Genomic DNA, 26,242 nt, shown 5'->3' with positions numbered 1-26,242 from the left:
TTCAGGTAAGTCTACTATATCACCAGTCTACAGAGACACTGGCCCTGGAACAGTTCAGGTAAGTCCACTATATCACCAGTCTACAGAGGCACTGGCCCTGGAACAGTTCAGGTAAGTCCACTATATCACCAGTCTACAGAGGCACTGGCCCAGGAACAGTTCAGGTAAGTCCACTATATCACCAGTCTACAGAGGCACTGGCCCAGGAACAGTTCAGGTAAGTCCACTATATCACCAGTCTACAGAGACACTGGCCCTGGAACAGTTCAGGTAAGTCCACTATATCAAAGTCTACAGAGACACTGGCCCTGGAGCAGTTCAGGTAAGTCCACTATATCAAAGTCTACAGAGACACTGGCCCTGGAGCAGTTCAGGTAAGTCCACTATATCACCAGTCAACAGAGGCACTGGCCCTGGAACAGTTCAGGTAAGTCTACTATATCACCAGTCTACAGAGACACTGGCCCTGGAACAGTTCAGGTAAGTCCACTATATCACCAGTCTACAGAGGCACTGGCCCTGGAACAGTTCAGGTAAGTCCACTATATCACCAGTCTACAGAGGCACTGGCCCTGGAACAGTTCAGGTAAGTCCACTATATCACCAGTCTACAGAGGCACTGGCCCAGGAACAGTTCAGGTAAGTCCACTATATCACCAGTCTACAGAGACACTGGCCCTGGAACAGTTCAGGTAAGTCCACTATATCACCAGTCTACAGAGACACTGGCCCTGGAACAGTTCAGGTAAGTCCACTATATCACCAGTCTACAGAGGCACTGGCCCTGGAACAGTTCAGGTAAGTCCACTATATCACCAGTCTACAGAGGCACTGGCCCTGGAACAGTTCAGGTAAGTCCACTATATCACCAGTCTACAGAGGCACTGGCCCAGGAACAGTTCAGGTAAGTCCACTATATCACCAGTCTACAGAGACACTGGCCCTGGAACAGTTCAGGTAAGTCCACTATATCACCAGTCTACAGAGGCACTGGCCCAGGAACAGTTCAGGTAAGTCCACTATATCACCAGTCTACAGAGACACTGGCCCTGGAACAGTTCAGGTAAGTCCACTTTATCACCAGTCTACAGAGGCACTGGCCCTGGAACAGTTCAGGTAAGTCCACTATATCACCAGTCTACAGAGGCACTGGCCCTGGAACAGTTCAGGTAAGTCCACTATATCACCAGTCTACAGAGGCACTGGCCCTGGAACAGTTCAGGTAAGTCCACTATATCACCAGTCTACAGAGACACTGGCCCTGGAACAGTTCAGGTAAGTCCACTATATCACCAGTCTACAGAGGCACTGGCCCAGGAACAGTTCAGGTAAGTCCACTATATCACCAGTCTACAGAGACACTGGCCCTGGAACAGTTCAGGTAAGTCCACTATATCACCAGTCTACAGAGGCACTGGCCCAGGAACAGTTCAGGTAAGTCCACTATATCACCAGTCTACAGAGACACTGGCCCTGGAACAGTTCAGGTAAGTCCACTATATCACCAGTCTACAGAGGCACTGGCCCTGGAACAGTTCAGGTAAGTCCACTATATCACCAGTCTACAGAGGCACTGGCCCAGGAACAGTTCAGGTAAGTCCACTATATCACCAGTCTACAGAGACACTGGCCCTGGAACAGTTCAGGTAAGTCCACTATATCACCAGTCTACAGAGGCACTGGCCCAGGAACAGTTCAGGTAAGTCCACTATATCACCAGTCTACAGAGACACTGGCCCTGGAACAGTTCAGGTAAGTCCACTATATCACCAGTCTACAGAGACACTGGCCCTGGAACAGTTCAGGTAAGTCCACTATATCACCAGTCTACAGAGACACTGGCCCTGGAACAGTTCAGGTAAGTCCACTATATCACCAGTCTACAGAGACACTGGCCCTGGAACAGTTCAGGTAAGTCCACTATATCACCAGTCTACAGAGACACTGGCCCTGGAACAGTTCAGGTAAGTCCACTATATCACCAGTCTACAGAGACACTGGCCCTGGAACAGTTCAGGTAAGTCCATACTTTTGTACAGTGTACAACCAACATGTTCAGGTTAACTAGTGGAAGTTCTCTGTAGACAATTTACTACTACTAGTATGTACAAACCAACATGTTCGGATAAACTACTGCAAGAACACTGTAGATAAATTACTACTTTGTACAAACCAACATGTTCAGGTAAAGTACTGCTTTTTAGGCAACTTACCACTATGTAAAGTTTGTACAGAATCAAAATATTTGTGTAAAATTCATCTTATCAGGTCATTGTTTCATTCTTTTTAGTATGAGATACCAAAATGAGCGACATTACAACAAACATCCTCAACACAAGTATTTCTCTGAGACTTTCTCAGCTCTAGTGAAACAGAGGCTTATGAACAAGTAAGTGATCATCTTGACAAACTTTTACTCTTATTTCTTCAATGTCATCATTCTGTAAGTGAAATCATAGCACAATATTTCATATAAGTGATAAGACGCTATCTGATTTGTTGCATGATTGTTTCAAGTTCTTTAAAATGGTCCAATATCACTCCTGCTAACTATTTTTAGTGCTAAAACATGAGCACAAATGGATATAATCATGATCACAGTCTTGCTCCGAACAATGGCCATTATTAAATTATATTGACTTTGTTAGTGACATTTTAATTGATCTTGTGACCCAAGCATACATTGAGTTTCACAAAAAGGCACACTTATTAACTTTCCATTCTTGAGTGTGACCAAAAGGCACAATGGACATTCAACCTAGGGAGATCCCTGTGACTATAAAAAATATTTGCACTCCTACTATAACCCTTAAAATAAGATTATGCCCAATGTTAAACATGTCAATAACCATTGCCTGGTGAGTTAAATTAAGAAAAACAACTAGATGTAGGTTTCAGAGTACCTACCTACCTACACACACACACACACACACACACACACACACACACACACACACACACACACGACATGTGCTGACTAAAGCTCTGTATAATGTATTCTGCGACCATGTCAGAATCTGCTGTTGTTCATCTTTGTCTTTGCAAATTGAAAATTTACAACCAAATAGTAATAACTGGTCTGTTTCATTTGCATGTGAAATTAAGTGACCTAATATCTGACAGTAACTTCAAGAACTTCTTATTGATGAGAAAATAATTGGCTTGTTCATATATATATGTGACCTATTGTTAGCCTGCATAAACTGCTGTGTAATAGCTACCTGTCTGTGGACGTCAGTCTAATTCTGTTCTAGGGATAATAGGACATGCCATGTACAGATATGATGGATAGCACCAAATATTGGTTATTGATGGTTGGTTATTTCCAGCAAGGTTCAGGCTCATTGCAGGGTAGACAATAACTCTAGGCATTAATGAACACATCTCTCCCCCTATCCCTCCCCCATCCTGTGTGATGTCTTAAAGAAGGGTATATACCTGATTCATACTGTTCTTCCATGTGTGTGCATTTAAAACACTTTCTCCAAGCTGTTCCTACATCACTGGTCCATGCCTCCTTGGCACAGAGAACAGCTGAAAACAAAGCAAGGTAACACATCTGCACAATACCCTCACACTGGGACTGTGGGCATGCTTTGACATTGGGTTGCAAATAGAAGAATTAAGGGATGATATTTATTTGATATATATTATTTTCAAATTATCTGTGACAATGTGACCAACATTGAGTGATAGGAAGTTGCATATGATGGTTGAGTGAATGTTTTCACTGGATGTGCAGTCATCTGGTAGAATTAGAATCAGGATTATAAATCTGTCAAATTCTAGAACTTGAGTGAACCACCTAAGGTCCAGAATTTGATTGATATAAATATATATATTTTATATCCCTGGTGCATATAAAGAAAATAAAGTACATTTCTAAACACATAAGAAACCATTGATTATCTCTCCATGTGATAGCCAGTGGTTGCAAGTGTAGCTACATGTAGCTGGAGATGGTGAGGTTAGTTACAGCTAAAATGATGTCTGTTTGCTTTCAGCGAGTGGAGTGGCCATGCTCCACCAGAAAACATCCTCAGGGTTCTCATGTGCCTGCGGATTATGATGCGTGATGGCACGTACCAGAAAGTATTCTTTGATCTGGGAGCTGTCAAAGTACTGTCTGAAGTAAGGCTGCTTATGTTTTACTAAAAATGTATACTTGGTTTATGGGGTCTGGTATTCTTATCATTTGTACAAAATGAAATAAAACATGGAATCTTAGTGAAGTATGGTATTCAGTGTTGGCGTGAAAATATATTTGGTTGTCCAAAATTATGCAAAATGGGTCAAAATGAAAGTTGTCATAGTGGTGTTTAGATATGATATCCAGATAGCATATTATCAGATGATCCTAATCCACACTTACTGGATTCAGTAGATAGATGATAATCTAATGTCAGTGGTTTACATTGTTGCTTACCAAAGAGTTTTGTGTTTGGAAGTGTGGAGTAACTTAGCTCCAGATTGTGATGTGGATAAATAACCATCAGTACCCTCATAAATATGCTAAACATTATTGTTAACAGGCACACAGAGACATGCAGTTTTGAAGCATAAGAATCCAGTAGTAAGTTCATAGTTGATTACATTTCTCTGATTTCAGCGTCTCCAAAAGGCCACAGACAGCTACCTGACGTATGGGGATGGTCCATTTGTAGTGGACATTCTCAAAGAAATGACCAGTAAGTAGCTCTTTGCTTGTTTGTGAAGGTTTTTTATTGACTGAACCTTCCAGAATACTAAGCTCTGGTCAAGATTGTCACATGACATTTATAGTGCTCTTTTACTGAGATATTAGAATAGCTTATGTTTCTTTACACAATTCTTTTGATTTGTAGACACTAGTGGAAGCACATCAAAATTTTACCTTGTATTTTTTACTCTTTCACAGTAATAATTGTAAAATATTTTTTTAGATATATTCCAAAAGTTGTCTGCGGTAGTTGAGCAGCGAGAATGGCTGGTAGCGTGTGGCGCCCACAAGCCTTTGGTGCTCCTCCTCTCTGCCAACGACGTGGTCGTGTTACATTGCTCACTGCATGCTTTGATTAGCTTGTCTCAAAGGTAAGGAGAGGGTTTGATTAGCTTGTCTCAAAGGTAAGGAGAGGGTTTGATTAGCTTGTCTCAAAGGGGCTTTGCACACACAGCATGTGATATATAAGTCACACATAACCTGTACTGGGTACATATACCATTGCAAACACTTTGTTATAAAAAATAAGAAATGTCTTTGAAATGAATTTGGTTCAGAATTTTAAAATTTGTTTGATTTTTTTACATAAGATACATTAATAAATTTGAATTTTTAATGTACTAACTTTATTTTACTCAAATTACTGATCATGTAAAAAAAGAAAGAAAAAGTCAATTAAAGAAGCCTGTCTACAGAAGTAAGAATCTAGTTTTTGCACACACTGCTAGTTCAGTAGTAATATATAACATTGTTCATGTTTCAGTCCTGGTCCTAGGTCCATGATAGGACATCTTAACATCATTGATATAACATATAACATTGTTCATGTTTCAGTCCTGGTCCTAGGTCCATGATAGGACAGCCTAACATCATTGATATAAGATATAACATTGTTCATGTTTCAGTCCTGGTCCTAGGTCCATGATAGGACAGCTTAACATCATTGATATAAGATATAACATTGTTCATGTTTCAGTCCTGGTCCTAGGTCCATGATAGGACATCTCAACATCATTTATATAAGATATAACATTGTTCATGTTTCAGTCCTGGTCCTAGGTCCATGATAGGACATCTCAACATCATTGATATAAGATATAACATTGTTCATGTTTCAGTCCTGGTCCTAGGTCCATGATAGGACAGCTCAACATCATCGAAGTTTTACACAGAATACTACAGGATTATGATATCTTATCAAAACAGTGAGTGATGCTTGTCAGACACAGTAACTCATAGAAAAAAATATCTTAGTTAACAATGAGAACAGTAATTATTATTTTAAGTTTAACAGTCCATTGAAAATTTTCAGTAGACTCAACAAAATAATGATTTAAGAAATGTTCAGGTCTTTGTTAACTGTGTATTGAAGCATTTAACCAACATTCTAAGAGGTCCTGAAAACAAACACTTCATTAGCTAGACAATACAAAAAGTAGGATTGATGAACATGACATATCCAAAAAGTAGAAAAGTGATGTGGTGTTAACATATATTTTACTGAATGGATTATTGTTATTCCAGGTTAGCTGCTAATCTATTACGTATCCTGTGTGCAGATCCTCAGGTGAGAGAGATGGTGAAGGTATATGATGGTGTCCCCCTCTATCTCAGTCTACTGCACAGTGATAACATCAAACTACTGTGGAATGTGGTCTGGTGTCTGGTTCAGTTAGCAGAACACCCTGACACCAGTGATGACATCAGAATGATGGGAGGAATACCGCTCATCATCTCCTTGTTACAGTAAGTGGTTTTTGCTGCCTGGTTGTTTACTGTTATATGGGGGAAATGAAAAAATATGTGTTCCGCCACATTTGATTGGGACCTGTGTAGAAGTTTAGAACAAAGGAAGGCCAAATTGTTGATCTGCTAAGTGTGAACTGTAGTATTAACTTGTTATTTTTATAGCCCTCTCTCCTACTTAGCAACAAAAGATTAATAAGCTTGTAAATTAACTTTTATAGCAAATGCTGTTTTACATTAAATGACAAAAGTCTGTAAATTGAAGAGGTACAACTGTTTCTGTTTTCAGGGATCGCAAGTTTGTCTCAGATCGTACAAGTGTGAGCACGGGCCTTGCCAGTGCTGCCATACATGGGCGCACACCACACGTGGTTCAGATGACCATAGAGGAGGTAGGCTGTCACAGATGTGGCGTAGGGTTTGCTTCTGAAGCATGATCAAAACTCTTAGAGACATTTTTTTCTGACTTCAGTTAGTATGTGTGATGAAGAGGTAAAACATGTTTTCACTTCCCACAGTCAAACTTGAAACTTCATTTCTCATTTGAGTACAAGAAATCAAAAGCTCTCCAGCATCACATAGATACTCATATAAAAGCACACATTTTATATAACTTGTGCACATCTGTGTGTGTACACACATATCCAGCACACATACACTCACACATAAGTTGAAGTGGACAAGATAGAGGAAGTAGTCTTCAGCTCAGCAGGTGGAGCTGGTTATCTGGTGATTTCACTCAGACTATGTCTGGTGTAAATACTGCATCTGAAAAAGACCTAAGTTGTGTGTAAATCCAGTCAGTATCACAGATCACCGTCATCTGTAGTTGTCTAGTTTACCTTGAACCTTGTAGTTTGCTTTATTTGTCAGTACTGATATACCAGAGCCTTAACTTGCCTTTACTTGTGTCATAAGAATAGATGATAAAATATTACATAAAATAAGTGAATGCCTAGTTGTCTGCATGTGGATCCATTCTGTTCTCTACCTGTGTGGTTTCCTTGTGCTGCAGGACATTTGGGGCATATTGAAGCGTGATCAGGAAAATTCCAAACCTAAGGTTTGTGGTCCTCTAATGTTTGACATGCATGATTTTACACCAATAGTTTGGGCTGGCATGTGCTATAAATGGTGTTGTGTTCTGTGTTTGTGACACACATTCATTGCTATCAACTCTTTATGTACAGATACTGTTGGGTCTGCACATATATTCCTGACCAGTGTTGTCTAAAAGGTGTTGCAATGCACACATGGTGCTACCAGGTTAACTTATAAATTGAGTTTGCCTTTTTTCTTCAAAATTGCAGCATGGTCAGGTAGACACAAACTGTAATTGGCTTCAACTTCTGACTTGATATTTTGCATAGTAACTGTTTACGTATCTAGAAATAAAAATGGTCCATTTTGTTTCTGATTTTTGAAAGTGATGTTTTGGGCTAAATAGAAAGTAAGGTTATTCAGAATTTAAATTTCTAAGCCACAGTTTTATCACTTGTTTAGCGAGCTGTTATATATAATGCCTAAAATATTGCGAAGCTGTTTGCTGTACATGGTGCAGTTCTGTATTTGCTGCTTAATTTCCAAGTAATTCCCCTCACACAGAGTTGTGTTTTACTGAAGTTCAGCACATGCTCAACAGTGAAGTGATGATGTTGTTGAGTCCAGTGATCAAGTCAGACTCCTTGTTTGCAGTGTTGTTGTATGTGAAGGTGGTGAGGTGTGCCTAACACTGACATTTTATTGTAATTTTAAAAAATATTGATATGCTAACATTGGCACCTAACAAAATAAAGATATCATTATGGCTTGACATATTGTATTATTATGTATGAGTTTTACTAACTCACAACTGCACAGACTTGCTTGTAATATGGGCTCTATATCTGCACATGATGTGGAGACTTTCAGTACTTAATAACTGATCATGAGGACTTTCCACACTTATAATACCTAACATTCTCCAATAACTGCCTTTCCTGCCAACCCCTCCCCCACTATGTCTATAGCCACTGTGATTTCAGTTGATTATCTCCACTTTGTACATACATCAAATATACACTGATATAAGGCAGAGCTTCTTTGCAGTAAAGTTGTCTTATGCAGTAAGGTGTATTATTAAACAGTAATGACAACTGACAGTCACAGTCAAATTTGATAACAGTAAGTCACTGCAATAATTGCTTGAGTACATGCTGTGACCTTATTTATATACAGCCTTTGTATTCAATCTGGATATCATGTTTTCTCTGAGTATTGCCTAACTGTAATTATTATTTACAAAATCCACTATTTGATATTATTATATTTTTAGGGAGATGAAATGAGAGAGCAGCAGCTATCTTTACAAGCAGGTGAGTAGTAGATATCAGAGCTGTAGACATACTGCCATTCTAGACCTTTGGTGTACTAGACCTACTACTGGGCAGTGGAGATCTCCAGCTTAACCATGTGCAATTGACACCAGAAGACAGTATAACTTTTAGAATTAGTGAAAGAACCAGAATTTGCTACATATTGGTTGTTTTTGGAGTTATTACATGGCCTTCTTTATTTTTACCATATGTGTGATATTTTGGTCTCGAGGTATTGGAGACAGTTGTTTGTTCAGAGTGACCAAAGCACTGCTGTGATGTAGCAATTTTGGCTCTCTATTGTGTCAAAGTATTTCGTAACTTTGAATTTTCCACTATGAATGATAGAAAGTTTGATCTTATTTGTTGATGATTTAAACAGTATACAGTAACTGTTGTTTTTTCACATACCTATTGAATTATTTTCACACCTGACAGTGTTAAATATACAAGAAAAGTATCTACAATACAGTAATATGATAATGATTTGCCTATATTGTCTACCTTTCTGTAGCCTGCTGTGCTGCATTGACAGAGTTGGTATTGACTGACACCAATGCCCAGCAGATAGTACAACACAACTGTATCTACCTCCTGGGACTGCTGATATTACCACAACAGGCAGCTGAGAGAGACAGCAAGGCTGTGGAGACTTTACAGGTGTGTGTGTGTGTGTGTGTGTGTGTGTGTGTGTGTGTGTGTGTGTGTGTGTGTGTGTGTGGATTGAAATGCATGGATATATATTGATTCCAGGACAATTCCCCTCCCCAAGGAAAAAATATACTGCCTTGAATTATCTTTTTGAAGCATTTATTATGTACAGACACAGATGTGTCTGTACATATAGCCATCATCTGCGTCTGTCGTCGCCGTGCACTTTTACCGATAACACGATAAGTGGAAAACCATTTTACCTTTTGACTTGAAACTTGCAGAACTGATGAATATTCATAATACGCAGGTCAAGTCCGAAAATCAGCATGATCGGGTCACTTTTAGGGAATTTATGCTGTTTTTTCACTTTTTTCAGCTTATATGCAGCACCGATAACACGATAAGTGGAAAACCATTTTACCTTTTGACTTGAAACTTACAGAACTGATGAATATTCATAATACGCAGGTCAAGTTCGAAAATCAGCATGATCGGGTCACTTTTAGGGCATTTATGTCGTTTTTTCACTTTTTTCAGCATATATGCAGCACAGATAACACGGTAAGTGGAAAACCATTTTACCTTTTGACTTGAAACTTACAGAACTGATGAATATTCATAATACGCAGGTCAAGTTCGAAAATCAGCATGATTGGGCCATTTTTAGGGCATTTATGCTGTTTTTTCACTATTTTCAATATAAATACAACACTGATAACACAATATAAGAAAAACGGATTGGCCAATTGTAATTATACTCATAGGAGTGGTCAATCTTACTAAAACGCAGGTTGAGTTTGAAAATCAGCATAATCGGGCCATTATTTTAGAAGTTATACTGTTTTTCACATTTCCTCAGATTCAATTATTAGGCATGTTAACAGTCTCATTATTTAACTAATAAGATGCCTAAAAGTGTTTGTTTGATATTTCCTGCATCTTTACAACATTGTTAGTTGATTATGTAAAAAACATGGTAAACTTGTTATCATGTATTGTGTAATAAAGTGTCAAAAATGGAAATAAACTCATATCATTGCAGTTTGTCAGATTCAATCATCCACTATGTTCAGAATCTCAGAATGGAGGAAATTGGACATTTAACACTGTTCTATTGATACTTTTCCCATCTCATCAATTTTCTTAGTTGGTCATATGAAATGGCAGTAAAATGTTTATTTTGTTTTATGTTAAAAAAAGTGTTAAAAATGGAAATAAACCCATTTCAGAACAGTGCTGTCTTGTTTACATTTTGGCATTTTCAAGGCGTGACTTTGAAGTTCCATGGGCCTGAAGACCTTTGCTAGTCACATTTTCTGAATATCTGTGAAACAAATATTTTATAATTAAAAATTGATGGTCATTAAGCTGTTAAACATTATGTAATATTGCATCAAAATTTGAAGAAACCCCTATTTTGGGCACTGCTTCCATGATGACCATTTAAGGAAAATCATGTCACTTACTGTTCTCAAACTTACAGGAAAGAAACATGGGACTAAAATACAGCTTCAGTAGGCAATGCAGTCTGTTTGGTATTTTTATTTATTTATTTATTTTTTTGGCAGTTAAACAGTTTTTTGTGAAAATTTAATTTTTCACATATTGGCATTTTCAAGGTGTGACTTTAAAGTTCCATGATCTTGAAGACTTTTGCTTGTCACATTTTCTGAATGTCCATGTTACTAATATTTTATTAATAACATTTGATTGTCATTATGCTGTTAAACATTATGTAATGTTGCATCAAAATTTGAAGAAACCCCTATTTTGGGCACTGCTCCTATGATGACCATTTAAGGGAAATCATGTCACTTACTGTTCTCAAACTTACAGGAAAGAAACATGGGTCTAACATACAGCTTCAATAGGCAACGCAGTCTGTTTGGTAAATTTTTCTGGCAATTTAACAGTTTTTTGTGAAAATTTAATTTTTCACTTATTTGCATCTTTATTTTCTGTTCTTTGTCTGTACATTTGACAGCTTTGCTGCCTTGTATAATTTTGTAGAGTTTGAAGTGTGAAAATGACTTTCAAAACTGTCTGCTTTCTTTTTCTTGTTTCATTATTGCATACTATTTATTACTATGAACTTATTAATAACCTGTTATTAAGAGAGCTCACTTACTATAACATGATATGCAGATAAATAAATAAAGTGACGGTTGATTTAAAAAAATTGATAAAATGGCATTATTTGTTAGGTTGAAAAAATGTCATGTAATGCCCATTTGAATAATTTGGTGTGTTGAATGTGCAGTTAAGCACCATGTAGTATTGTATCAAAATTGAAAAAAATATCTTATTTTGTGCATCAATTTTTTATGCTTTTCAACTGTACATTTTTCAGCTTTGTGGTCTTGTTTTTAATATATAGTTCATTCTCAGTATTATAATTCAATTACAGGGGATATTGTCCCAGGGATTGTCCTGATTCTGCTATTTTCTATAGTGTTCATAACTGTGTTTGAGGCTATAGTGGTTTGTGTGTTGTGGCTGCACTTGACAATGGTCTATGGGGTCCATTAAAAAAACTTTTAAAAAAGTGCTTGAATTTAGCCCTGCACCTTGAATTCAGTTTGTGGTCTTGAAACATACTTTTATATTACTATTAGCCTTAAAAAGGGCTTATGTTCTGTCATTTTTGCCATGAAGTACATGAATTTGATCACTTAGCAATTTGTCGAAAATTCTTTTAAATGTTGTAGTTTTTTATCTGAAAAAAGACATTAATTTGCATAAAGGGAGGATACCCTTTTTGGACATCATTTAATTTAAGTTTTTATGTTTCCTCATTGTTATAAAAAAATACAGAGTTTATTTGAAAAAATACTTGTCTTTTTTTAAGTATGCTCACTTATAAATGACAATGCATTGTCCTTATTTGCATTTGAAAAGTAATTGCATGATGGCCTAAAAATACCCTGAAAATCTTTGAATTTGTTCTTATGTTCCTGTCAAATTAATGTACTTCAGAAATATTCAGTGTATTTGGACATATTAATTTAAAATCTTTTATTCTACAAGTAAGAATATTTATTTATCATCTTACAACTTTTTTCTCTTTATAGAAAAATGCATTCCGTACCCTGCGTTTCCTGTTCAGTGTGGAGAGGAATCGTAGACTGTTCAAACGCATGTTTCCCCCAGAACTGTTTGAGATGTTCATTGACATAGGCCACTATGTCAGGGACATCAGTGCTTACAAACCTCTGGTGGACAAATTGAATGGATTACCTGTGAGTCATGCACACTACCGGAAGATTAAGGTTTTATGTTAACAGTCGGTTTTATTGTCTATAAACGTAAAGTTTATAATAAATGTATTAAAGTGCCTTTAAAGCCTGGAGATCTTCAGCCTTATCATCAGTGCAAGGTTAGACACCAAGTCCCTGCCATAGTTATCCCTAGCATTGATGTCTTACATGTTGATATTTTGATCTTCTTCCTCATTATTACTGCATCATTTCCTGCACCAATATTACTCGTGACAGCATTATTGTATTATATATGTCCGTTCTCCAGGCTGAGCAGATAGATGAAATACGAGAGAACATCTTACAAACCAACAAAGACAAGACACCCAATAAGTTTGTGGGGGAGTATGCCCTGATAGAACACCTGGGCAGTGGGGCGTTTGGCTCTGTGTACAAGGTGAAGAAGAAAACTGCAGGACAGTCTTTCCTGGCCTTGAAAGAGGTAAACTAAAGAATTGAATAGATTGTACAAGTTGCTTGGAATATGAAATAACAGCCAAAAGTGTGTTTAAATGCTGAATATTTGTTTGAATTATATTTTAGTATTATGATATTCATTAAATTCCTGATACACAAGTAAGAATTGACATTAAATCCCTGATATGCTAGTGAGTAAAGTCATAAAATTCTTCATACACTAGTAAGTTTAGTCATTTAATTCTTGATAGTAGAGGATAGGTGGGTGACAGACAAATATATAGTTACTATGTTCCAATGTATATCTAATATTTAATCACATTATTGTATAATGTATTATATTTGTATATATTTGGCATTGTCACGAAAAATAAATCAATTTATAAACAACATATTTATTTTTCAAATCAGGTCAATCTTCAGAACCAGATGTTTGGTCGTAGCAGCAAGGAGAAGGATAAGAGTGTTGGGGAGATCATCAGTGAACTGACCATTATCAAGGAACAGCTGAAGCACCCCAATGTGGTCAGATACTACAAGACTTTTGTAGAAGGTATATAATACACAGTGAAATTCCTTTGTCAATAGAGTACAAGTTTTTTAGTTGTTAAATAATTTAGGTTGTTACAAAAGGTGATTCTCACAAAATGAGCTTTTTCTATGTGAAGTGTATTTAAATCATAATTAATTGTAAACTTCAACCATTCTTTGTGTATATAGTGTTGGCACTGAACCCACTTGTCTTCATGCACCAGAAAGATATTATACATATGTATTATGTCCCACATTTCAGAGGAGAAACTGTACATAGTAATGGAGTATATAGAGGGTGCTCCTATAGGAGACCACTTCATCTCTCTTAAGGAAAAAGGGGCACGCTTTGAAGAGGCGAGGATTTGGCATATCTTTATTCAGGTACAGAATAATGTCATCATATGACCGGATTATATAAGATCTATTAGATATGCTAAAGTTATCAACTTACTTAAACAATTCAGTTGTTCACTATGTTCCTACCAGAAAATTGCAATCAGTATACCAACTTTAATGAATCTGGTAATGTGTGTCTTAAATCTTATTGGGACATTTCTTTTAAGTCATCTGGCCCAATTTAATGGGTTATGCTACTATTGACACCCCCTTCATTGAATCAACTAATATTTTAAAAAGGATTTTTAAAATTTTTTGGGGGAAATTTTGCAGTTGATTATGGTACTTGTAATTGGTTTTATGTGAGAATTATCCTGGCTTTATCTAGAATCACAATTTTTATATATCTTTGAAATTGAGTTCATAAGTATTTGTCTCTTTTATGTAAAGTCTACTGAACATCTTTTTAATGGATTTTAGACTTAAAATTATTATTATTATTATTATTATTATTGTTATTATTAAAGTAAACTTCTGAGTCATGTTACACATAGCTAGTATGTTATGACCAACCTGTCTTCTCTCTCACCATGGTTTACAGCACCAACTCTCTGTGTGTGTGTCTATGTCTGTCTGTGTGTCTGTGTGTGTGTGTCTGTGTGTGTGTGTCTATGTCTGTGTATGTCTGTCTGTGCGTGTGTGTGTGTGTATGTGTGTGTGTGTGTGTATGTGTGTATGTCTGTGTGTGTGTATGTTTGTGTGTTTGTGTGTGTATGTGTGTGTGTCTGTGTGTGTGTGTCTGTGTGTGTGTGTGTCTATGTCTGTGTATGTCTGTCTGTGCGTGTGTGTGTGTGTATGTGTGTGTGTGTGTATGTGTGTATGTCTGTGTGTGTATGTTTGTGTGTTTGTGTGTGTATGTGTGTGTGTGTGTATGTGTGTGTTTGTGTGTGTGTGTCTATGTCTGTGTATGTGTGTGTGGGTCTATGTCTCTGTTTGTGTGTCTGTGTGTATGTGTGTGTGTGTGTGTGTCTGTCTGTCTGTGTGTATGTGTGTGTGTCTCCATGTCTGTGTGTGTGTGTGTGTTGTAGTTGACCACCTGGACCCCAGGTATGTCATGTCAGCAGGTGTTATACTGATGCCCTGTTGTTGTTGTTCCTTACAGCTGGTGCTTGCCCTGCGCTACTTACACAAGGACAGACACATAGTGCACAGAGACCTCAGCCCTAACAATATCCTGCTGGGGGAAGGAGATCAAGTCACCATAAGTAAGAACATGCTCTGTGTCATGTATCATATGGCCCACAGCCATCTATGATCCAGTGGTAGTGTTCATGTCACACATTTCATTATAATTTTGAGAGTTCTTCAACTGAGAGTTGTTTGCCATTTTGTTCTCAATTTGTTTTTTTATACATCCCCCCACACCTGGTAAGGTACTCATCTCCCTTTGGATTGCCTTTTTCCAAATCCTCCTGCCCATTCCTATATCTCCTGGCCTCATTAACGACTTTCCACCTTAGTCACAAGAACCGTTTGAGTACCACAGTGTGGGTATAATCAGTGATTGCTCCTAATCATTGTATGTGTAGATTTTTTTCATTTCCTGTGAATATTTGTAAGATACAGTGTTGTTAAGATAAAGTATGCAAATGTTAAAGTGCAAATTATAAGCCAGATGCACAAATATTTTAAGTGGAAAACAAGACAAGACATGTACAAATTCCTGATTAAGAAAACTGCTGTCATTTTCAGCGGACTTTGGTCTAGCCAAGCAGAAGCAGAAAGATGCCAGTAAGATGACCTCAGTGGTTGGAACTATATTGTATGCCTGGTCAGTAACAGCTTAAATACTGGAAATATGTTGAAATATTATTTCTTCATTTATGATATAAGAACCATTCTTACACTTTTTATTCAATAACATAGCCTGCTAGTTTTACATTAAAGAATGGCACTCAGTTTATACTTGAGATTCAGACATTACACAGTGAAGTGTTGATGTTTTGCCTGGTTATTGTAGTCCTGAGATAGTCCAGCACCAGCCATATGGAGAGAAGGCAGATGTCTGGGCCATAGGTTGTATACTGTACCAGATGTGTACTCTCAATGCTCCATTCTACAACACCAGCATGTTATCACTAGCCAAGGCGGTAAGCTAGCTCAATATCTCTCTCTCTCTCTCTCTCTCTCTCTCTCTCTCACACACACACACACACACACACACACACACACACACTAACAATTTCTGTGCTGAATATATTTAAATCATTAAAAAGAAAAAAGAAAAATTATTGCCTTACGTTCCAAGTTTTTTATTTTTGTTACTTGTAGATTGTTGAAGCCAGCTATGCGCCCCTGCCAGAGGGCTTATACTCAGAGAAAGTGAGCAAGACCATCAAATGGTAAAGATAATAATTGATAACTGATTACAATTTTCATGTTTATGCATTTTTTCTGCTTTGAATTCCAATTTAATACAGCCTTCATATATAACATGCTTGATACTTTTTATGCGCAGACACTTACAGTGGCATTATGTTCCTATTAAATGTGTCAGTCCATGTTGTTGAATTTTTGCTGAGGCGAATACAGTCAGAAAAGTTTGTTCATTGCAAAAACAACTTTTTTGTTATGTTCTAAATTTACTAAGAGTTTTTGTTTTGCCAAAAGGCAGTGAAGGTTCAAACTAGCATAATTATTTTTAAAAATTTTTCGTTGTTATTTTTGTGTTTTTGTTTATTTGTTTGTTTGTTTTTCTAATCATTCTTTTTTCACATGCAATTTTACAGCATTCTTAAGTGCCAGTTTTTTGTTTAACTTAATAGTGTTAAGGTTTATTCTTTCAATAAGCTGTCATAAGTTCATTATCTGTGCAGATACAGAGGCAGTGCTCCCAATGCCTGAACTGTAAACTTGGTTCCTATCATTCCAGCTGTCTGACAGCAGACCCCAGCCAGCGCCCAGATATAGTCCAGGTAGCTGGTGTTATAGCTGAAGAGATACTACAGCACTTGGATCTCATCAAAGCCAACCAGATCAGTTTGGAGAAAAAGCTGGAAAGGGAAAGGAAAAGAACACAAAAGTAAGATAATTTTAGATGGCATCTGTTCATGTCTCATATTCTTACAGAAACTTCTACTTTTTAGCAACTGCCCAAAGTTTTGCAACTTGGCATAAAATCCAGCGAGATTTGGATGAGTGGGATCAGAAATAAGGGCAGACTATAAAACAATTGAAAAATGGTTAAAGGAAAATGCTGACAGATATTTTTTTGGCTGTTTTTAGTTCTGTAGAATTACAGACTATTGCACAACAGCACTTAATCACCTTGTTTTTGTGTGTTACTTTTGTATTGCTTTCTAAGAAGGCATTTCTTGTTTGCAGAGTTTCATCCTATTTGCTTAAAGATAAGCCCCTAACAGTTGTACAAACTAGCTTTTATAGAAACCATGTGAATCTTTTACTTTGTAAGAGCAAAATGGAAAATAATAATAATATAAAAATAATGTAATATCTGATTGTTTAATTAAAATGGTTGAATAAAATGATCATTAGTATGATTTTTATGCATTATTACATCAATATGAGGCAGTACATATATTTGCTTTCTTTTCTCCAGACATTTTGTGGAGGCAAATAAGAACATGCAAAACTACCACCGCCTGTTTTTAGCCAACCAGGAGCGCTATGACAAGTTGGTTAACCTGGCTGGGAGTGGAGGCGCCACAAGTATTAAGGTAAGATAGCCCTAAGTCCAAGCTTAAGGCTGCAGTGCAGACAAACATGTTAAATGTGTTGTATAAAAGGGGGTAATTTCACCTGATATTGACTAACAGGGTATATAACCTTAAGATGTTCATACTTTAAAACTCACTATGTCTCTGTAGCATGTTCAGAGTTAATATACCATGATACATAGAATTATATTTTTTTAAGTATGATACTTCTTCTCTGGTTTTCACAACAAAACAAGCCAGTATAACTTTTGGAGAAAAGGAGCAAAAGATAAAATTGTCCACTTGTCAGATATTGTATCCTAAACAATACACTACACTTATGTCCTGGTATGGAATTGTCAGAATACTGGTTGCTTTTCAGGACGGAGACTTGGCGGACAGTGTGTTTTCTGACGGAGAGACATTTGAAAACATGCGCAGAGTGATGCGCAACAGGAAACCTAGGGGAGTCTCTCAGAGTAGTGATGAACAGAATGGACATGGAATAGAAAAAGGTGAGTCACTTGTGGTTCAAATGTCAGTTGGTACAAAACTAATTCTGATGCAAAGAAGCCACAGTTGTGAGTCCAGTTTGTATAAAAGAATATTTCATTTATTTATGTTTATTCACTTTATCAAAATTATTCCATTTTTGAAGTTTAGTGTATAATGAAGCCAACAGATCTTTCATTTGATAGTTAGCATTGCTGTATGAGAAATCAGTGCTAAGGTTATATATGTGTGTGTGCAGGCTGGGCTAGTGATGATGACAGTTACCAGTCCAGTGGCAGTGACAGCAGGGACAGCAGCACTGGCAGTATAGCACTAGCTGGACTACAACAGATGGTGAAGAGCGAGGACAAGACGTTTGCTGTGCCCCGCCCCCCTGGCACCCCCCGGGGAAGTCAAGGTGGACCCAGGAGGAAGCTGGACCATCTCGCTCAACAGTTATCTCTAGACATTCCAGGAAATAGTACGTGGTTTCAGTTCAATAATTTAAATGATGAAAATGAGGGATATATTACCAGTTTTTGCCAAATTTATGCTCATGCTAACAGTTTATCTCTGCTTTTGTTTTGATTTTGCTTTCAGCTCTTTTATAATATGCAGCCAGGTATTAGGTGACGATTTTGAATTAACAATAAAAGATTTCAGATGTTATCTTTCATTGAAAAGCTAATCAACAGTCATTTGTTAGCACCTTCATGTATACACTTTCATCCATATGTACTGGCATTCTGAGGAGCAGAATAAAAGAATGATACTAGGGTACTGGATTAACTTGAATGAAATGGCATTGTCCTAGAAAATGCTGATTGCCCTAAGATGTGACTATGACATTCATTAGTAAAATATTGAAAAAAAAAAAAACAATAATAATCCTGTGCATAGTTTTTCTTCAAGTCTTCTTCTATTATGTCTGAAAGAAGTCTGTAGTATTCTTCAGTCTTGTTTAATTTCTTTGTATCATCTCCAGCTGCAGTGGGCAAAAGCAGTCGTGATTCAGGGATCAGTTCATCAGAGCCGTCCCCAAACAACAGCTCACCACCCAGCGCCACATGCTCAATAGATAAACCAGAGAAGATGGCCGACAAGCTGGACAAGAACCGTCATGAAACTTTCCACCGCTCAGTCAGCACTCCTGAGGGCAATAGCCACAGAAGGATTCATTCTAATTCTGCTGGAAAGATGAGGCCAAGTATGAGCTTTTATTTTTGTTTTGGAAAATTACAGTCTCAGAATAACTAGGTTTCGTTTTTCTCTGGGCCTTTTTATTCCTTTTGAGTTAAATTTTTACACTGTCAGTTTGATCCCGACAAGACTGAAAACATTGAGTCATATGAAGAATAAGAAGTATGAAATGAACAGTTGATGTATCAGGACAGATGCTGTCAGATATTAGAAAAATAATGATGTGCACTGAGAGCTGTATGGAATGATATGTAAAGTACAAGAAAAGTATATATAACAGATCGCTTTATATTAAAACTTCAGTCATGTGTATTATGTACTAAATTTTTGTGTGACCATGTTTTCTATGTTATGTGCTGTGCTGTGTACAAGCAGTGATGTTATTCATTTTCCAGGCAGTGCCACCAATACAGCCACACTGACCATATCTCCCCGGAAGGTGCGCCAGATCAGCGACCCCATCCTGCAGGTCCTCCACATCCTGCATAAGATCATCTACATCACTCAGGTAGGTACATATATACTGTATAAGATCATCTACATCACTCAGGTATGTACATATATACTGTATAAGATCATCTACATCACTCAGGTAGGTACATATATACTGTATAAGATCATCTACATCACTCAGGTAGGTACATATATACTGTATAAGATCATCTACATCACTCAGGTATGTACATATATACTGTATAAGATCATCTACATCACTCAGGTATGTACATATATACTGTATAAGATCATCTACATCACTCAGGTATGTACATATATACTGTATAAGATCATCTACATCACTCAGGTATGTACATATATACTGTATAAGATCATCTACATCACTCAGGTAGGTACATATATACTGTATAAGATCATCTACATCACTCAGGTAGGTACATATATACTGTATAAGATCATCTACATCACTCAGGTATGTACATATATACTGTATAAGATCATCTACATCACTCAGGTATGTACATATATACTGTATAAGGTCATCTACATCACTCAGGTATGTACATATATACTGTATAAGATCATCTACATCACTCAGGTATGTACATATATACTGTATAAGGTCATCTACATCACTCAGGTATGTACATATATACTGTATAAGATCATCTACATCACTCAGGTATGTACATATATACTGTATAAGGTCATCTACATCACTCAGGTATGTACATATATACTGTATAAGATCATCTACATCACTCAGGTATGTACATATATACTGTATAAGATCATCTACATTACTCAGGTATGTACATATATACTGTATAAGGTCATCTACATTACTCAGGTATGTACATATATACTGTATAAGGTCATCTACATCACTCAGGTATGTACATATATACTGTATAAGGTCATCTACATCACTCAGGTATGTACATATATACTGTATAAGATCATCTACATCACTCAGGTATGTACATATATACTGTATAAGGTCATCTACATTACTCAGGTATGTACATATATACTGTATAAGATCATCTACATCACTCAGGTATGTACATATATACTGTATAAGGTCATCTACATCACTCAGGTATGTACATATATACTGTATAAGATCATCTACATTACTCAGGTATGTACATATATACTGTATAAGGTCATCTACATTACTCAGGTATGTACATATATACTGTATAAGGTCATCTACATCACTCAGGTATGTACATATATACTGTATAAGGTCATCTACATCATTCAGGTATGTACATATATACTGCATAAGATCATCTACATCACTCAGGTATGTACATATATACTGTATAAGATCATCTACATCACTCAGGTATGTACATATATACTGTATAAGATCATCTACATCACTCAGGTATGTACATATATACTGTATAAGATCATCTACATCACTCAGGTATGTATATATATACTGTATAAGATCATCTACATCACTCAGGTAGGTACATACTGCATAAGGTCATCTACATTAAAGTCATGTAATTAAATTTTGTCAGGGTTATAATTTTTCATTACATTTTTGGACATATGAGCTCAATGTAGCTTACTGTATGATTGGGTGCATTGTGAAGAGACAGGGGAATCCAGTCTGGTTTCAGTTCACTGATGTTCTCTTTGTAGCTCCCTCCCACGCTGTGTCACAATCCCCGGCGGAGAATCATAGAGCGGTTCAAGAGAGCCATGTTTGCTCCACAGAGCACATCCTTCAACCTGAAAAGTGAACTAAAGAAGGTATGAGACCTGGCAGAGAGAACTGCTCTGCACAAACCTAGCCTGGGACAGTACTAGTGCCAGCACAACATGGGCACCAAGTTATAGGTGTAACTGCTCTACAGAATGGTGTATTAATATTATAGACACATTATTTTAATGTTATAATTAATGTTATGATAAAATCAACTGGCATTATATGCCTAAATGTATCAGTGAGACTGGCTGCCCAGTCTCTGACAAACTGGGGAAGTTTGTTTTAAGTTCTGGATTGGCAATCATTTTAGTTAAAAGTTAATTTTTTTAATTTTTTTTTTTACTCTCCATGTACACTAAGTATATGGTATTGTGTGTTTCCAGCTCCTGATAGGCTCCCAGGAGGTGATAGACCTGAACTTTGGCCCAAGTGACATGAGCATGCTCAGTAAGCAAGCCAGCCTAGAGCAAGATGCTGTGACCACTAATACAGAGAAACCAGCTATCACACACACCTTGGAGCACCATGATAGTGAGGGAATAACATATGAAAAACTGCATACCATCATAGAGAGTGTTCTGGTGGAGAGTGGTTATTATGACATGTCTCCTAATGCACATCAGAGGAGAATGCCTCTTGGCCCTATAGGGGGCAGTGATAGCTTTAGGAGGACACCTTCTATCATAGAATGACAAGGAGAGAGTTTCTAGGCTGTGTGCTGGTACACTGTAGCTGCCACTAGGTTCAAGGAGAGTTAGTCAGGACATCTGCATCAGTAGGAATGAGAAGAAATTCATTCTGGGGAATATTTGGACAAAGACTTTGAAATGTTTAGATATCCTGTCAAAATGCAAACATTATTAAATGTGAAATTCTCTTAATGGAGAGGAAAAAGTAAGGAATTGTTCAATCCATGCAAGCTTTGCAGGATAAATTTTGCTCAATGAAAATCATATATTTTTTATGCAGAAAGTTTCTCTCTTTCACACACACACACACACACACACACACACACACACACACACACACGTGCGCATACACACTTTCCCTCACTCTCTCAATGCAGGTTACAACAAAATACAGAATCTTTCAAGGTTACTACTTAAACACTATGTCAGTATATTTGTAAGTACCCCCGTCCCCACCACTCCTGTCCCCACCCCCACTCCACTCTGTATAGCACATTAGGTTAGCTAAATCTTCCCTACTCCATATATACACACATGTACCTCCTCACTACAGAAACACATTCCTGTTTTAGCAGTAGATCACAAAGTTAGTCTGTTTATTTAAAAATCCAGTTATGTACCCAAAAAGCATTAGCATGTCTGTATGACTCCCCTGCCGGGAACTCCATGGCCTTGACCTTGGTGTTCTAATCTTGCCCAGATTTCCTCCAGCAAGATGGCTGATGTCCAGTGGAGCTGTGCAGGAGAGCCATTTGTTATTGATGAGGTCCTTGTGCATGTTTACACAAGTATGGAACTATCTGAATTACTGCACTGATTAAGTGTATTAGATATCAGTATGTATGTCAGCTTTGTTGTTATGTTAAGGTACAGTAGACAATGCACACTGAAGATCTCTATAGAGTGTTTATACAGTCACTGTGTACAGACTCTCAATACAGATGGTTTAGGCCCTGACACTGTGATATTATGTATGCTTGTGTATTTGGGACCAAATTATTATATGGTTGTGATTTTGCAAATGTGACTTAATTTTTATATATATCTTATGTAAAACAATGGTACTGTGGTGGCATTGTCTGTTTTTATCTCCATGGCAACCAAACGCCAGTATGTTCTAGCCAGTCCCTGGTGACAGTGTTGACGTAGTGCTAAGACATCACACTAGATGTAGAATACTGGTCTAACAACTCCAGTCTGCCACTACATAGTTAGTAGATAACATATCTTATTGTTAAAATTTTATTTCTAAAGAAAAAGTATGATTTACTCATGATTTTTGTCTGATACTTTTAATAAGCAATTTATCCTTTAGTATTGACAACTATCCTATTGTACTATCCAACTGTCCTAGTGTGCAGGCTTATCATTTATATGTGCATGTGTGGAATCGTGGTTACTGAAAACTGATTTCAGTTGGAACAATTTTTTTTGTTTGTTTGTTTTCAAAAGAATATTTAAGTTGGCACATATATGTAAATCTCACAGCTTTTGCTGCTTTTATGCCATTGACATTGTTAAAAAAATATGAATTGATATTTTCAATTGTCATAGTATTAATTTCATTGTGTACATTGAACCTGCTGGGTTCTGTGGCACTGTCTTTGTCATCAGCTCAGCATTGAGCACTGTGTGCACATTGGAACAGTAGGAGAGTATTCAGAATGTTGTATATACTGCTAAGATTTAATAATGTTTACAAAATAGTGAATTAGTAACTTATACACAGATTGTTATATTGTTATTATTATCATATATACTGATATTCTTTCATTATGTTTTATGATTAATCACAATGGTATGTACTGGTGTAATTGTCCTAAGCCAAATATTGAATGCCGTCCAATCCCAATGTTTTGTAGTTTTATTTTTAAGTTGCTCCTTGCAATGTATTATTTGATTGCATTGTGCAATGAGTTGTTATTGTTGCATTGCAGACTGCCGTCCACATACTACAGTGTGCACTTGTATTTAGTTTTTATGTGCAGACATTGTTTGTGAGTGTCTTGTATCTTCTGATTACTTCAGTCACTCTGTGAAATGCATAGTATGTTTTGTCTCTGCCAGTTTTCCAGTGCAGATCACTGCCTGCTGCAGACATTGGAGTAGCTCTGCTCAGCATGGTATTTCCTGCATCCAGTAAGGCATCATTTGATAATTTCTCTCCTAATTAGCCAAACTTATTTTTAAAAATGTTTTACAAGTATGACTGATTTTTATATATTTAAAAAAGCAGTGCTCATCCATGTTAAACTTCACTGGCAGTCACTGTTGGAAAACACCAGATTTTTCAAATTATTTTGTATTTGGGAAAATGTTTTATTTTTACGATCACAAATTCTCTCAAAGGTCAATAACTTTCACTAATTTTTTCTTCATAAATTGGAACTTTGATATTGCCATGACCCACAGAGCTGGGTTATCTATATGTAACAGTATCTGCTTTTTCAACTGTTTAATTTCACTGAAAGAATTTTGAACTATTCAATGTCCAGTTTTGAAAAAAATTATGAAGGAACACCAGAACATACTCTTCAAAACTGTATAGATCAATTTGAATTGGTGTACTGATTGATAAAAATCTACACTGACAGTGTGCTGTTTCTTTCAAGCAATAAGTAGATGTAATAAGCTTACATCATTTTAGGTGTTGTCAGATTATAGCAAAGGTCTTCAGGTGAACAAAGGCTTGCAGCAGTGAGGCCTTGCCAAATTACTGTTGTGCAACAGTTATTATGCAGTCACTGTTTTGTTTTTGAAGTTTGTAACTGCCATGTCAGTGCACATTTCCGCCAATTTTTACATTTGTTGTATAACCACGCTTTTTTTCTTCTACATATCCTTAGCTCCTGTCCTAGTCCAGCTGGCCTCTCATGTCCTACCACTGCACTGTGTCCAAGTGTTAATTATCAGTTTGCTCCTTTAAGTTTTTACAGTGTCTGCAAGTCCAGGCTAGATAAATGATGCTGTATATAGATGACAATAAACTGTGAAAAGAACGCAGACTTGTGTTGTTACTGTTTGATAACCTTAAAACATAAAAATGGAAATCCCTTTCATGTCATCCGGCTGCTTACAATAGTGATATTATCCCATCTACAGTGCTCATCACTGCTCCACAAGTCCCACACAGAGATCAACAGCTGTACAACAAAAGAAAGTATCAAAATGATGTCATCAAACAAAAGAATCGGTCCCGGCATATATTGCCCAATAGTCATATATGAAAAAAGTGCCTAGAAATGTGATTTTAAATATTGAGTATTTATCACACAAATCTCTCAAGGAATGCTGTGTGATCTCATCTAACTTGTCCAAGCTTGTGTCTAAATTGAGAAATAATGCCTCTACACATGATTCCATATCCAAAATAATAATAATAATAAAATCCAGATGGGGACATTAATAATAATAATAATAATAATGTCCGAGAAATTGATAGTTCTAAAATACTTAATTGTCCATAGATACACTACAGAAAGCGTCGGTCGTAATAAAGGTTTTACTTCAGTGGTGAGTCTAAACGCAAGTTTCCCGCATCTGAGTAGAAAGTAACTATGTTGAAGAGATATTTAAATCTATTTTCAAAGCTTAGTAATAAAATAAAGGATGCGTACAAGTCATCAAACTAAATATTCGTTTAAAAATTCGCAGGAATATCTAAACGAAGTTTATTCTAGCACCGAAAACGCCTGCAATTCTTTGAAATAAAAAATATGCTCCTACGGTTAGTTGGACCGCTTGAATCGCGGCAAGTAAGAGCCAGGATTTTGGGTTTGATTTTTCAACATAAATTCAGAATATTGAAAGAAACGTATGGAAACATCGATATCAATATAACCCCCTCATATGGACTACGAATTAAGCAAAATCAATTAAAGATAATAAAATGAGTAAAAATACATTCATGGGGTTAACACGGATCGCTACGTTATTAAAGTATATGCAGCTTGCCCCGACCTA

The 26,242-nt window shown here is 36.8% G+C and overlaps 1 protein-coding gene across 4 annotated transcripts in view; it reads left to right on the top strand.

Annotated features, from left to right (window-relative positions):
• The window catches only part of LOC106162076 (serine/threonine-protein kinase Nek10), a 38,099-nt gene extending 12,821 nt beyond the window's left edge, over positions 1-25,278 (top strand). For 3 of the 4 annotated variants that reach the window (XM_087013015.1, XM_087013016.1, XM_087013018.1), the window contains 26 exons: positions 2,291-2,389; positions 4,005-4,131; positions 4,610-4,688; positions 4,923-5,070; positions 5,818-5,904; positions 6,224-6,445; positions 6,735-6,837; positions 7,461-7,508; positions 8,760-8,799; positions 9,314-9,459; positions 12,525-12,692; positions 12,979-13,152; positions 13,539-13,680; positions 13,921-14,042; positions 15,160-15,262; positions 15,750-15,828; positions 16,018-16,147; positions 16,329-16,399; positions 16,930-17,079; positions 17,617-17,734; positions 18,096-18,228; positions 18,465-18,686; positions 19,191-19,412; positions 19,801-19,913; positions 21,524-21,634; positions 21,974-25,278. In XM_087013015.1, coding sequence (XP_086869141.1) covers positions 2,291-2,389; positions 4,005-4,131; positions 4,610-4,688; positions 4,923-5,070; positions 5,818-5,904; positions 6,224-6,445; positions 6,735-6,837; positions 7,461-7,508; positions 8,760-8,799; positions 9,314-9,459; positions 12,525-12,692; positions 12,979-13,152; positions 13,539-13,680; positions 13,921-14,042; positions 15,160-15,262; positions 15,750-15,828; positions 16,018-16,147; positions 16,329-16,399; positions 16,930-17,079; positions 17,617-17,734; positions 18,096-18,228; positions 18,465-18,686; positions 19,191-19,412; positions 19,801-19,913; positions 21,524-21,634; positions 21,974-22,282 — 3,466 coding nt within the window. In that variant the 3' untranslated portion in view covers positions 22,283-25,278. The remainder of the gene's footprint in view (positions 1-2,290; positions 2,390-4,004; positions 4,132-4,609; positions 4,689-4,922; positions 5,071-5,817; positions 5,905-6,223; positions 6,446-6,734; positions 6,838-7,460; positions 7,509-8,759; positions 8,800-9,313; positions 9,460-12,524; positions 12,693-12,978; positions 13,153-13,538; positions 13,681-13,920; positions 14,043-15,159; positions 15,263-15,749; positions 15,829-16,017; positions 16,148-16,328; positions 16,400-16,929; positions 17,080-17,616; positions 17,735-18,095; positions 18,229-18,464; positions 18,687-19,190; positions 19,413-19,800; positions 19,914-21,523; positions 21,635-21,973) is intronic. The other variant, XM_087013017.1, reaches the window with a different exon arrangement.
• Positions 25,279-26,242: the final 964 nt, after the last annotated feature.

This window comes from Lingula anatina, chromosome 5 (assembly GCF_051362555.1).
Source record: "Lingula anatina isolate TDL-2025a chromosome 5, LinAna3.0, whole genome shotgun sequence".
NCBI classification, from domain to species: Eukaryota; Metazoa; Brachiopoda; class Lingulata; order Lingulida; family Lingulidae; genus Lingula; species Lingula anatina.
The sequence above is the reverse complement of the archived record's forward strand: the minus strand, read 5'-3'. Positions and strand labels throughout refer to the sequence as shown.